This window comes from Ambystoma mexicanum, chromosome 6q, assembly GCF_040938575.1.
Source record: "Ambystoma mexicanum isolate Mex_15411 chromosome 6q, UKY_AmexF1_1, whole genome shotgun sequence".
Classification (NCBI taxonomy): domain Eukaryota; kingdom Metazoa; phylum Chordata; class Amphibia; order Caudata; family Ambystomatidae; genus Ambystoma; species Ambystoma mexicanum.
The window spans coordinates 1567682918-1567697174 of record NC_090937.1 but is presented as its reverse complement, the minus strand read 5'-3'; the positions used below and the strand labels follow the sequence as shown (position 1 = coordinate 1567697174).

Sequence of the window (14257 nt, the reverse complement as noted above, 5' to 3'; positions counted from 1 at the left end):
GAAATCCTGGACAGCTTTCATAAGCATACCGGGATCCAGATTAACAAAAATAAATCTTGCCTCTACCCCCTAGCCGCACTTCACAGTGATTATGGGTCCCTCCCTCCCCTAGATCTCGAATGGCAGGCAACATCTTTTAAATATCTGGGGATAACCATACATCGGAGCCTCGGCACGGAACATATACTTAACACTGTAAGGGCCAAGGACTCTCTCTCGAAGTCCATGGAATTTGGGGGCGGCTACAGCTCTCGGTGGCCAGGAGGGCGGACCTCCTTAAGATGGTCGCCCTCCCCCGCCTACTGCACTACTTCACTAACATTCCCTTCTACATCCCCCCGGCGCTTTAAAGACCTCAACAAGCTCTGTACAGGCTTCCTTTGGCAGGGAGGCAGGCATAGGGTGGCATTGGAGACCCTCAAGAGACCATTTGAGAGGGGTGGGCTGAAGATCCCCAATTTTGAACTTTATTTCCTAGCCAGCCAGCTGAGACACATTGTGCGGTGGATGGCCGACGAGAGCACAACAGACACTCGCCTCCTCCAACCGGCCCTCCCCCAGCTATTACTCAGGGATCTGCTATGGACCAAGAGGCGTGCTCTCGAACACTGACCTTACCTCGTCAAGCTGGGACTCCGACTCTGGAAAAGGGCCTGCAAACTGGTCGGGTCTGAAGACCCATACTCCCCACAGATCCCCATTGCAGCACTCATGTCCAACCATTCCTGGGGGCAACCTGAGACCCGTACACAATGGGAGCCCCTTGGGGTGGCCACGCTTGGGGACCCGATTCAGGAGCAGACGGTTTTAGCCTTCCCAGACCTTAGCGACGCCACTAACCGACCGGCCGGGCAATTCCTACTGCACAGAGCGGTCATACAGGCCCTAACTAGCAGGTGGCCTGTCGCTGGCGACCTGAATGACGAAAACAAAATGTATTGAAACGATTCTTAATGCCGCCGAGGGGGGGCCACGGAACCTCACGTATTTACGAGGCCTTACTATGGGGCTCCACCAAAGAAGACCTTAGATGCTGAGACAAATGGGAAACCGAACTGAATCTGGTTTTCGAAGACAAAGCCTGGGGCGATATAACCCACTACCATACAAAAATCTCCCGGAAAGCCCGCTTACAGCTCATTCAACTGTACGTCACGAACAGAGCGTATCTCACCCCGGAAGCCATATCCAGATTCACTGGTGCGACCACCCAATCATGCCCCAAATGCAGCGAGCCCAAGGTTGGCATGACCCACATGTTCTGGGGATGCCCAGTGATTAGAGAATTCTGTACTCAAGTGAGGGATAGAGTGGCCGGTGCAGACATTGACATCGACGTGGACTAGCCCTCGGCATGCATCCTGGGCAAGTTTAGGCGCAGCAGGGAGAACAAACCCCTCAACAGGCTGAGAGACCTTATTTACATAACTGCCAAAAGGCGCATTGCCATGAGGTGGAAGAGCCCCAAAGGCCCATCTATGCCCCTATGGTGGGGGGACCTTACAAAGTGGATCGCAGCGGAAACCGCGGCATGGGAGACTGCAATCCAAGTGCAGAGGCTGGACTCCAGCGAAGAGCTGGGTGGCCTTAACTGTACCCTTGTTGTACCCTGAATCACAGGAGAGCGAGATAGCTGGGGAAGGCGACCCAGGCCCGAGCATGGGCTCTTGACAAACTTAGTACTTGCTGTGGTCTTGGGGGGAGGGGTGGGAGGGGTGGTGGACAGTTGGGGATTTTTCTTCTGATATGCTCAATCATCACCACTGATACATGTTTTACTCTATTATTGTTTGTAATGAAACTAATAAAATATATTTTAAAAAATAAACTGGTGATGCTAACTCCCCTCCGTTCCTGAAAATCAACCTTCCAGTTGCAAGTGGCATTCCACACTAGAAGGAAATACTTTGAACTTTTATACCAATTAACAATCTGAAAATATACATTATATAATCAAAAGTGATGAGAAACCACCTCCAAGCTTAGCTGACATTCAGAAATAAGAAAAGGAACAAGTTACTTACTTTTAACTGTTCTCCAGCATGGGTCTGGGAGTTGATAGAAGAAAAGGTAGTGTGAGGTACCTATAGAGAGGGATGACATGATATCAGACAACTGGCCCCAAAACAAAATCTCCTGATGGCTATTTGCATTCTGAACCAGAAACACCAACTGTTTAATATGTTAACAATTGCGTACTACTACTAATAAGTATTACATGAATTTGCACAAATAATTTCTGCTACTAAACTTCACTACAATGTGTAGCTAATAGTGTCAAAGTATCTTTCTTTTGTATCTGTTTATTTTTTAAGGCCTCATGTTGAGTTATAGGCCTACATTTTTTAGATGTCTGTCCAATATTAATTAAGTTTTTCTGTTACCTATTCTCTTGGCTACTATTTGTTAAACCTAGCTACCTGCTGCAACTCCCACCTATCCCCCCAATGCGTCTTAGAACATGGGTAGTTTTGGACTCTTGTTTTCTGTGTATAACCCACCCTCATTAGTCAGGCCCCTGTTCAACAAAAAAAAAAAAAATAAATAAAAAAAGAGGGTTCCTTTTACCCCTCCTATCCTCTGTTCTTCACTCCTGCCAGATGAAACTGGATGAGTAACATCCCCTGGGCGACGGCCCAGTGCCATAAGTCCTGTGCTTCCTTGGTGAGCGCCAGGGATCTGGTGCCCTCCAGCTTCCGGATGTAGAACATTGTGGTGGTGTGGTCTGTGAAGACCTGTACCACCTTGCCCTTGAGGGATGGAAGGAAGGACTGGAGGGCCCAAAACACAGCCCGCAGCTCCAACACATTGATGTGCCACGTCTTCTCCAGTAACCACAGGTCTCTTGCATGAAGACTACCGGTGTGTGCTCCCCAACCTTCCAGGGAGGCGTCCGCCATGAGTTTCCGGATGAGGTGCGGTCTGGTAGTCCCCGACAGACGAGCGCGCTTTCCCCACCACCAAAATCAATCGACGGAAACCCTCGTCGAGTGATCTTGTCCTCGAAACCTCCCTATACTTATATCCAACGGGCATCGAGGAACTCCTGCAGTGGGCGCATCCGTAGCCTGCACAGACGAATGAGGTATATGCATGACATCATGCCGAGTAGGGACTTGGAACTCACCCTTGTAATCTTCAGGGCCAACAGCCGTGTACCTTGCCCAGGATGGCCGCTACCCTCTCCTCCGGAGACGCCAGGCACGACACTGTTGAGCTCCCAGAAATCGAGCATCCTGCGATGTCAAGCAGGACTTTTCATAGTTGATCGAGAACCCCAGATCCGTCAGGAGTTGGCCGGTCCGCGCTGTGTGGTCGACAGCAATGTCCTTTGAACTCGCCCGGATGAGCCAGTCATCCAGGTAAGGGTAGACGTGGATCCTCATAGCTGCAGCTGCGCCGCCACCGTTGGCAGGCACTTGAACACTTGTGGCGCTGAACTCAATCCGAAGGGAAGGGCTTTGAACTGGTAATGTTGCCCTTGAACCATGAAGCGTAGGTACTTGCGGTGCCCCTTGTGTATGGGGATGTGAAAATCGGCATCTTCCAAATCCAGCGACAATAGAAAATCCCCTCTTCCAGCTTTCCTAGCACGTGCTGCAGAGTCACCATCCAGAACTTTTGGGACTTGAGCAACTTTGTCAGACGGCAGAGGTCCAGAATGGGCATCCAACCGCTGGTCTTCCTTCTGACGAGGAAGTAAAGTGAGGACACTCCGGAGCCCTGGAGCCTCTTTAGGACAAGCTCGATCGCCCCCTTTTTTAGCATGGCCTGTACCTCCAGCAACAGCTGAGGGACGTGGTTTTCTTGATGGCTCACTGGTGGAATGCGGGGACACTTCCTTTCGAACTCCAGTTTGTCCGTGGGCGAGAGCGTCCAGCACCCAACAGTGTAGATAGTCTACCACATGCTGACTAAGGTCACCAGCTGGCCTCCCTCTGAGGTGCACGGGTGGGGGTCCGACTGCACGGCCAGTGCAATCTTGTTTCGACATCAAAGCGCCGCCTTGGGAGCCTTGACAACGTCCACCTCCAGACTTGGCACAGCCCCTGTAGGTCTCCTGGGCCAACAAGCGGGAGGGTTGACGGTAGGACGAACCAGCTCCTCCTAATCATTTAAAGAACTTTGGGACTTAACTCCAGAAGCCCGAAAGGACAGCCTTTGCTGAAGCGTGCCCAAGGCACGAGCCGTCTGTGTCCGGTTTGATGGCCTGAAGACTCGTCCACAGCCTTTCCAAATAAATTATCCCCGAAGGGCATGCCCAAAAGCTTCGACTGGACATCCTGGCGGAAATTCGTGGCCCCCAGCCAGCCGCGCTGACGAAGGTAAACGCTGTTGCCCATTCGGAGGAATTCTGTGTCGGCAATGTCCGTGGCCAGTGTAAAGGCGTGGTCCGAAGCCACCTCACCTTCCTGTAGGATCTCTAATGCCTTATCACTCTTGTCGGGAAGGAATGCCAGGCGGCGGGCCATCTTGAACCAAAGTTCCCTGTCTTAACACACCACGATGGCAAGGGCGTTCGCGGCCTTGATGGTAGTCGCTGCCGACTTGATAACTTTGCCCCATGCCATTCAACTTCTTCCCCTCGCCGTCCCGGGGGGACGTGGCAGACAAGGAGGAACTGAAGACCTCTTGGCTTCCGCCGAAACCACAGAGGCTGGCGACAGCTGGGACCGTAAGCACTTGGGCGCAGAGTCCAGCACTCTGTATTTCTTCTCAAAGCGATCCCTCTTCGCCGGAGGTTCTACATTAGCGACAATCCCGCATCCCAAATGTCATCCAAAAGCAGGATCGAAAGCGCGGTCTTCCTCTTCGTCTCCCGGTGCTGGTAAATAAAACCCTCTTCTCCTCCGGGACGAGCTGGAACAGCTCTGAGGCCCTGGAGATCATGGCGTGGAACGAGACAATCTCGTCGGGTGGTGAGGATCTGGCATGCGGCGACGGGAGATTCCCCAGGCTGCCGTCGTCTGTGCCAGTGCTGCCGTAGTGTCATCCCTTGGGGCCGGGGGGTATGTCAGATATCCCCAGGTGGGTGGTGGCGGCAAAGAGTCCGAGAGCGTTTGAGGCTTAGGCTGGTCCGCTGTAGCGTCACCGCCTAGTTGCTCTTCACCATCACCTTCGCTGTGATCCCTCCCGTAGGGACTGGTCACAATGCATATTCCCTCCTGGAGGACCAGGAGGTTGGTGAGCTCCTCTGAGGAGATGTCCTTGCCCTGGAGGGCTACTACCCCCACACCCTTCTCTGTGACCAAGGGAGACTGTTTCAGTGAAATGATGGGCAGCATCATCTCTAGAGTCTTTTTGATGGGCTGGAAAGAGGATTCCCTCCTGGCAGGCAGAGATACTATCGCTTTCGGGCCGTGTCCTGTGAATCCGCCACAGCGGCCTTCGTGAGGGACACCGCCACTACTTTGATGGAAGTGTGTCTTCGTCTGATGCTCCTGGGCCTTCACAGTCTTGGCCAAGTCCGTGGCCATCACCTTAGGGGGAGGGCCGGGGCCCACTCAACCATGGCCTTCTCAGCAGGCTGAGCCTGGGTCTCCTCCAAGAGCTTACACAGATGGTCCGACTTACTCTTCTTTGAAGAACCTGAGCATTGGCTCGTGGTCCGAGGTGCTGGGAATGCTTAACTCACCCTGGCCACTGAGTATCCCGACGCAACGGCGCTCATGGAGGCAATGGACTCGCAGTGCTTAGCCTTATGTTGGGCCCTTATGGGAGGGTCACCCTCAAAGGTCTTAGAAGACTGCTCAGCTTTCCTCTTCTGGGCAGGGGAGGCATGCTGCCGGGACTCGCCCAGCGCAGGGACCTTGGCCTTCAGCCACTCGAGGCACTTGCGTTGGTCCGCATGCGCGGCACCATCTCCCGACAAGCCATGCAGTAGTCCACATGCATTGGGTCCAAATGCAAGCAGTAGAGGCACAGGGAATGTCCATCGTCCGAAAAGACATTCCGTAGGTTGCAGCCAGGGCAAAACGAAGAGAGGTGCCGAGTCCTATTCTGCCATGTGCACGCGGTGTAGGCCTTGAAGCTTCTGGACTCCTCCAAAAAGAAACTTAAAAATCCACCCTTGAGGTGCACAGATGAATCCAAAAACGATTCCCCGTGTATCATAAAGTTGATCAATGGAGCTTGAGGCTCAAAGGACCAAAAACAAATAGGAGCAAAAAAAACTTATATAAATAGCAAAACACAGTAAAAGATTGAGAGCTATAGCACAAGGATTCCCAACACTTGAACGTGCAGTAAAAATCTGAAGCTGGCTGCCAGAGGAGAGGTTTAGGCTGGGGGCAGTATGACCCAGAGACCAGTGATTGGTTGTTAGGAGAAAGACACTTCAGAAGTGAAACCGATTGATTTCTTCTTTACCGAGGATTCCCAGCCTGACAGGGAATGAGCATGTGAATCCATGCCAGACCCCATGCTGGAGAACCCGTGGATACTACAGAGGATCCAGGGGTCCATGGAATTTTGGTGCCAGAAATGTGCATGGAGAGCAAGCCTGCCCCCCCACTGGAGACACGTGGACCTGGAGAGACACGTCATGCCTCCTTTCCCTCAGAGGCTGTCGCAGGGTAAAAAGCCCTTATGCCCTCCGCCCGCCCCCATTTTGTTGCTTGTGCCGATGTAGAGTCGGCGAGCGGTCCGGCTGCCTGGACCTCGGTTCTTGGAAGCCGCGGAACCCTCCGTATGTATGCCTCTGTCGGAGCGCTGCTGTGACTGGATGTACGATTTGGGTGTGGTCTTTGTGAGGATGGATAAAGACTTAGCCGCTTGGGAGTGGTTTTTCTTTTTGTCCAGCTCCTCGTCCGTGGAGTCACTCCCCTTGAACAGCAGGTCTAATATGCTTTCCTGGACGCCAGTGTTAAATTTAGTTGCACAGAGCCAGGCTGTACTTTGTCCGTGGCGATGCAGGTGACCCTGCCAGAGGTGGCAATGTGGGCCACGATGGACTCCATGATATCCTGCGCCACGAACTTCGTCTCAGCCAGTCCCACCTTGAAATGTAATTAGCTCTGCGTAGGAAATCCGCAACTTCCCGCCACAACCTCTGGTTAGCGGCCACCAGCATGGCATCGGCCTGACGAAGATACAAGGGCGTGTTGGAAGAGAGTTTCTTCCGTACGCTTCCAAGATCTTTTCCTTGCCTAGCAGCATCAAAGGCGGCGGACGACTGAGGCTTGCAGTAGAGTGACACTGCAGTGATCACCGAGGAGTGTGGCTGAGGTTGGGCCGATAGTGGGGAGATCCACTCTTGCAATCTGCCTGTACTTGACCAGCTGGACAGAGTGGAAGCTTGAGCAAACCCTTCTTGGCCAGGGCAACTACACGGTCTGCAGTGGAATTCCCGTTTTAGAAGAGGGGCATTGCGCGAGTACTTCTGCGAGGACCCCCTCTGCTGGTTGCTCGACCTCGGAGGAGCCCGAGGTGCTGAAGCATTGGCAGGAGCACCGCTAATGGCATCCCTGAGGATCAACCCCATACGAGGGGACTTCATGAGTCGAACCTCTCAAAAGAAACTGTCCTCACAGGCCGGAGAGGTGTTAGGTGATAAAGACTGAGTAGCGGGCAGCTGCTGGAGGCGCTGCAAACCACGTCCATATGTAGTTGCGGGAACCTACCCTGCGCAAATGAAGGATAAGCTGTATGCCATGTACCTGGTTGACACCAGTCCCACCTTGACACTCGTTCTCACTGTATTCCCGTTCCTGGTGCGGCAGACGGGTGTTTGTCTGGCGTGGCAGCCATCTTGTCGACCTGCCTGTGTCGTGTTGCTCAGCTCGCTGGGCCCAGCCTCCTCCAGAAGAGTGGATCATGACGACTACACTGCTCCTCAGGCCTAGGCCTGGTAGACGAAACACCTTCGGCCCCGGGGGGGGGGGGGCAATAGAGCTGTGTTTAGGCACCACCTTGGCCATATTGTTGGTACTAGGGCATAGCCCCTCGGGTCAAGCCTCGGTATAAGAACCTTCCGGTCCCTCAACACTCACCGGGAGGATCTGATGATCCCTCGACTGGTAGGCTGGGGAGGCCTCAGTGCACATGCTGGTAGTAGAACTTGGACGGTCCCTCCCGCATGGGAGAGTCCTCGAGAAGGAGTCTCCCTTGCGGGGTGCGATGGAGAACAGAGACCCTACCTTGGGCCTGGAACAATGTTTGACCAAGTCCTTCAGGTCCTCTGGAGGCGATTTCTGGAAGAGCTCCCTCCACCTGTCTAGCCTGTTTTTCAGAGACCTCGATTACAGGGCGTTGCATGCTGTACAAGCTTGCCAACCGTGGTCTGGGCCAAGGCAACGGGAGGGTTGGTGGTAACAAGAGGATCCTCCCCCGAAACCCTTGGAGGATCTTTGGGACTTGATGCCTAAGGCCCGAAAGGACAGCTTCCGTTGCTGAAGAGTTCCCAAAGCATGTGCCATCTCTGTGTCAGTCTTTATGACTGAGAGCCTCATCCACAGACTTCCCAAACAAGTTGTCCCAGTCGAAGGGCATGTCCATCACCTTCGACTGAACGTCCTGGCAATAGTTGGTGGCCTTGAACCATCCCTGACGACAAAGGCAAACTATGTTGCCCATTTCACAAAATCCCGCGTTGGCAATGTCTGGCCACCGTGATGGCGTGGTCACCTTGCCTTCCTGCAGAATTTCCAGTGCCTCCAACCTCTTGTCGGGAGGAAATCCAGGATAGGAGTGATCTTGGAAAACTCCTCCCGGTTGTAACAAGCCGCAAGGGCGTTGGCAGCCTTGATGGTAGTCATGCAGAACAGATGACCCATCGTCCCATTGCATCTAATGTCTTGCCCGCGCTGTCAAATGGGGTGGAAGCCGCATAGGCCTAACAACCCAATGACTTCTTCCTGGCCACCACGGACACCAGAGTCCAGAGACTGCTAAGCCCGTAAGCACTTGGGCACTAAGTCCGGTACCCTGTACTTTCTCAAGGTGATCCCTCTTCGCCAGGTCTGTGGCAGGGTTCTTCATGAGACAAACCCTTGTCACAAATGTCATCCAGAAGTGGGACTGAGGGGATGGCCTTCCTCTTCGCTGATATAGGAAGCCCTCTGGAGCGAGCTGAAAAAGTTCTGACGCTGGAGATTAAGTGGAACGAGCCAATCTCGTCTGGCAGTGAAGATCTGGGCAGCGGAGAAAGGTCACCTGACCCGCTGTCCTCCATGCCCAGCATTGCAGTGTCCGGGTCTGTCTCATCCCTGGGAGGCGGGGGGGAGGGGTGGGCGATAGGCATCCTTGACTGGATCTCAGAGACCAGGGTAGGCAGTGCCAAAAGGACTGTCAACCAAGGGGTCTCTAGGAGGTACCCGAGTTGGGGGTGGCAGCTGAGGTGCAGGTGAAATAGGCTGCTGGAGCACCGGCTGGGAGCCCAGACCATCGCCAAGGAAAAGTGACTGTCCTCAGCGACATCGCCTTAGCCAGCGTGCTCATAGTAGGACCTGCATCCTACGTTGCCCACCTGGACGGTTTGCAGACCGTTGAGCTCCTCAGGAGATATTCGAACCCTGAAGGGCCACCGCATCTCTCCCCCCCGGCCCACCTTCGTTGCAACCAGTAGTGAAGGTCTCGTGGAGCTGACTGACATCTTCTCCGGGGTCTTCTCTATGGGCATGAACGCAGCCTCTCCCCTGGGAGGAAGGGACACTCTTGTCTTAGGGGTTGTGTCCTGCGGGACCCTCTTGGCAGCCTTTGCCAGAGAAGCTGCCACCCCCTCGATGGAAGGCTGGGCCTTTGCCGGGTGCACTTGGGCCTTAACGGTCATGGCCGGAGCCTTGTCCTGCTTGGCATTCACCTTAGGGTGGAGGGTGTGAACCCCGCTCCCTGTGGCCTTCTCTGGTACGACGGACTTGGGCCTCTACTCGAGTTTGCCCGAATGGTCACACTTCCTCTTGGCCAAAGATCGAGCGTTGACTGGTGACTGAGGCTGGAGACATCAAAAGCGCTGGCCCGTTGCAACGGCGCTCCCAGTGACGGTGGACTTTGTGCTTAGCCTTCTGATGGACCCCCGCAGGAGGGTGGCCCTCAAAGGTCTTAGAAGCCTGCTAAGCCATCTTGGTACTGGCAGAGGCATGCTGCTGGGACCCACCCAGAGCAGGGGCCTTAGCCTGTAGCCACTCGTTCAGCCACCTGCGTCGGTCCATGGTAAAATGCAGAATCCTCCTTGTGCGCCGATACAGGCAGTAAAGCCATTCAGAATGCTTGTTATCCGAAAAGACATTCCGTGAGCCAGAGCAGACCTTGAACAGGGGAGCAGAATCCTCCGACATGGTCCACTAGGCGTAGGCCTGAGAATCTTCTGGAAGCCTCCATGAAGAAACTTGACGAAATTCACCCTGGAGGGGTACTGAGAAAATCCAACAGGTCTCCATTAATCCGATGGGTTGACCGATTGACCGAAAAATAGTGTAATACTCTTCCAAAAAAAACAATAAAGGCAGTAAAAGACTGAGATCTAAACACGTGGACTCTGAACACTTGACCATACAGTAAAAATCTGAAGTCTGATGCCAGAGGGGCTTCGGTAAAGATCCAGTCATTGGCTAGGGGCAGTATGACGCAGAGCTCAGTGATTGGCTATTAGGAGAAAGTTCAGAAATGAAACTGATTTCTTTACAGAGGATTCCCATCCTGACAGGGAATATTCATGAGCATGTGAATCCATGCCAGACACCATGCTGGAGAACAAAGTAAATGCAGGACGCCATCATTCACTACAGTCACATGGCTTTGCGTCCGTCACCTCTCGACCGGCTACATATTGAGGGATCTGCAACAGCATGGAGGGGCAACGAGGCAGTCTTCTGTTCGAATTAGAGCCCTGAGGAACTTTGACTTAAATGGGGTCTAGGCTGGATTTCTTCTCGTTGATGGAGAATCCCAGGCTGAATAAGAGGTCTATCGTCTTAAGGGTATTCAACAAACATGTTCCATAGGAATCCCCTGTTATGAGCCAGTCGTCGAGGTAAGGGTAAACTGAACGAATTCTCTGCTCAGGTGCGCTGCTGCCAACTCCAGTACCTTCGTAAACAACCTTGGTGCTGAGGCAATGCCAAAGGGGAGTACTTTGAACTGATAGCTTGTCCTCTATCATGAACCTTGGGTATTTTCTGTGTGCCAGCAACATTGAAATATGAAAGTATGCATCTTTCATATCCAGTGTTGCCATGTAATCCCCCGTTTCAGCAGAGGGATTACCTCCTGCAACGCAACCATACAAAACCTTTGAAGTTGGACAAATTTGTTCGCTGGGTGCAAGTTTAGCACAGGGCGCATGGGGAGATCCTTTTTGGGTACAAGGCAGTATACTGAATAAATACCCTTGTTTACCTGTAGAAGAGTGACGACTTTGAGGGTGCCCTTTTCCTGCAGGATCTCGACCTCTTGCAGCAGGATGCGTAGGTGTTCTGCCGTCAAGTGTCTTGATTTTGACTGTCTGAATTGGTCGGCAAAAATCTATGCAGTACCCGTGGGCAACGGTCCTGAGCACCCACTGGTCTGTTATCACCTCCCATGCATGAAGGAATGAGGTTAGACGTCCCCCGACCATGGAGGCTTTTGGGTAATCTGGTTTGAGGTCTTGAGTCATGTTCCTTTTTGGCTGTCTCAAGTGCTTTATCCACGGCCTTGCCGAACAAGTTGGTCTCCACAACAGGCTTGATTATTAAAGCTGCTTGGGTTTCACGCTTAACCAGGCGTGCCGTTTTAACCAGGTTACTCACCGTAGTGACCACCTTACTCCTAGTCCATAGTCCCCTTTCCTCCATACTTCTAGGACATCTCTCCATCCTGTGGGACGGAACCGGAGCACTTTGAAAAAGCATCAAAATTTCCTCTTTTCGCACAGGGCACAGCACCCGGCCGTAACCCCGCCCATCTTGGCTCCGCCCCACGCATAACCCATCAGTCCTTTTCCATCGCCAGGTCAGAGATCTTTAAGCAATAAAGTTACGCTGTTATTAGAGGGGAACAGTGGGCGTATGGAGGAAAGGGGACTATGGACTAGTAGTAAGGTGGTCACTAAGGTGAGTAACCTGGTTATACTCCTACGTCCCATCCCCTATCCTCCATACTTATGGGAGATTCCCAAGCACTCCTCACAGTAACTACGGGTGGATGGAAACCCCTTACTGAAAAAGGTTCTTCAGCACGGCCTGGCCAAACTGAGCATCAGATCTGGAGGTCAGGTCTAGGCAGTAATGCCTACAAAAAGCCGATGGGGAGGCCAAAGTAGCCGCCTTTGCGATGGTCTCCCAGGGGACATTTCTGAAAGGCAACTGCGGCTGCTTTGCCCCGCACCAGGTGTGCATGAATACCTTTAGGAGGCTGCAGTCCTTGGACAGTGGACTCTGAAATACAGGCAGCGATCCATGTGGAGATAGTCGCCTTAGAGGCCCGCTTACCCTGAGGATTACCAAAGGTCACCAACAGTTGGGAAGAGCTCCTAAAATCAGAAGTTCCGTCTAGATAGAACTTAAGAGCCCTTCTAACATCCAAGCAGTGCAGAACCCTTTCCGCTTCTGAAGCGGAGTTCGGGAAGAAGACCGATGGGGAGATTGATTCAGATGGAAATCAGAGACCACCTTCGGCAGGAAAGAAGTGTTTGTCCGTAGGACCACCTTATCCTTGTGAAAAACCAAGAAGGGATGCTCCACCGACAAAGCCTGGAGCCATTGGTTTGAAAGGTTTATGGCACAACGCCGTAAGGACAACATTCAGATACCACAACGGGTGCGGATTACAAACCAGGGGATAAAGGCGTATTTCTTAACCACTGGATTACACAGAGTAAGAACATTGGTCTGTAGATAGGTAGGCAGAGACCGCCGAAAGATCGAGCGCATCTCCCAGAGAGCAGGCTCCCAGCCTGTTTCTGGAGGCATACAGAGGAAGCTTCTTGTTTGCCACTGTCGCAAAAAGGTCCACTTGAGTGCCCCAATGGCGGAAAATCCATGAGGGGGATCTCCGCCTTCAATTCCCACTCATAGCTGACCATCGTCCGCCGACTGACAGCATCTGCCGTGACGTTCACCTGGGCCGGAATGTGTACTGCTACTATCCAGACACCATGACAAACCACCCACTCCCAAACCTGGATGCACAGGTCCACGAGGGGGGGGGGGGGGGACTTGATGGCCCTTTTCTTGTTGATGTAATACAATGAAACCACATTTGCTGATACGGACCACTTTGTTGGCAATGATCAGTCTGAACGCCTTGAGCGCTAGGAAAATCGCCAGAAGCTCCAGATTTATGTGGAGGAGCCTGTCCTGATTCGACCAAAGATCAGAGACCTGAAGATCCAGCGTCGCACCCCACTCTAGAAGGGAGGAGTCCGTCGTGACCGTCACCATAGGGGCTGGGTCCAAAAACCCACCCCCACCGACAGGTTGCTAAGAGACTACCACCACTCCAGGTCCGCTCTCATGGAATCCGGAATTATCTACTTGGAGTCCGGATCCACAGCCTGACGCCAAGAAGTCCGAAGAGCCATCCGAGACCGCCTCATCTTCAGTCGAGCAAGAGTCAGAGCCAACGCGCACAAGGCCATGAGGCCCAGAAGCCTCTGGAACCACCAGGCCGACATGCTCTCCCACTGCGCAAACATCCGACACGTGGCCAGCAGATCCGCCATTCTGTCCCTGGTCAGGTACACTCTGCAGTCGATCGTGTTCCATCGAAAACCCAGTCCTGCAAGACCGTCATGGAAGACTTCCGCCAGTTCACCGACAGCCCAAGATGGAACAGGAACTGAAGGAGAGACTGAAGATTGCCTGCGGCTTTCAACGGGTAACGGCTGCGTAAGAGCCAGTCGTCCAAATACGGATACACATGGATACCCTGCAGACGAATATAGGCCGCAATCACCGTCATAATCTTCGTGAAGACACGCAGCGCCGAGCTGAGGCCAAAAGAAAGCACTCGAAACTGAAAGTGCTCCTCTCCCACAGAGAAACGGATATCTCCTGTGTGGACTCCAAATGAGAATATGCATTTACGCATCCTGAAGGTCCACCACTCTGAGCCAATCGCCCCAACTAAAGGAGGACCGTATTTGGCCGGGCGTGATCATCTTGAATTTCTCTTGGGTGTAAGAAAATTTAAACTGGGAATGGTCTAGGATGGTGCGCAGGCCAACCTGGTTGGGTTTGGGCACCGTAAACAGCCGGGAGGGGAACGGGCTCCACAGCTCTGAGGTCCAGCAGTTCTGAACCTCGGCTTTTAGGGAGGCTGACCCAGACTGCTGGAAAGA

General features: G+C 53.0%; 1 protein-coding gene across 2 annotated transcripts in view; it reads right to left on the bottom strand.

Moving 5' to 3' along the window:
* The window catches only part of ZNF638 (zinc finger protein 638), an 846814-nt gene that overhangs the window by 599248 nt on the left and 233309 nt on the right, over positions 1–14257 (bottom strand). Inside the window, exon 9 of one of the 2 annotated variants that reach the window (XM_069632287.1) lies at positions 2025–2084. The exons of the other annotated variant lie outside the window; for it this stretch is intronic. Coding sequence (XP_069488388.1) covers positions 2025–2084 — 60 coding nt within the window. The remainder of the gene's footprint in view (positions 1–2024; positions 2085–14257) is intronic. 2 annotated transcript variants of the gene reach the window in all.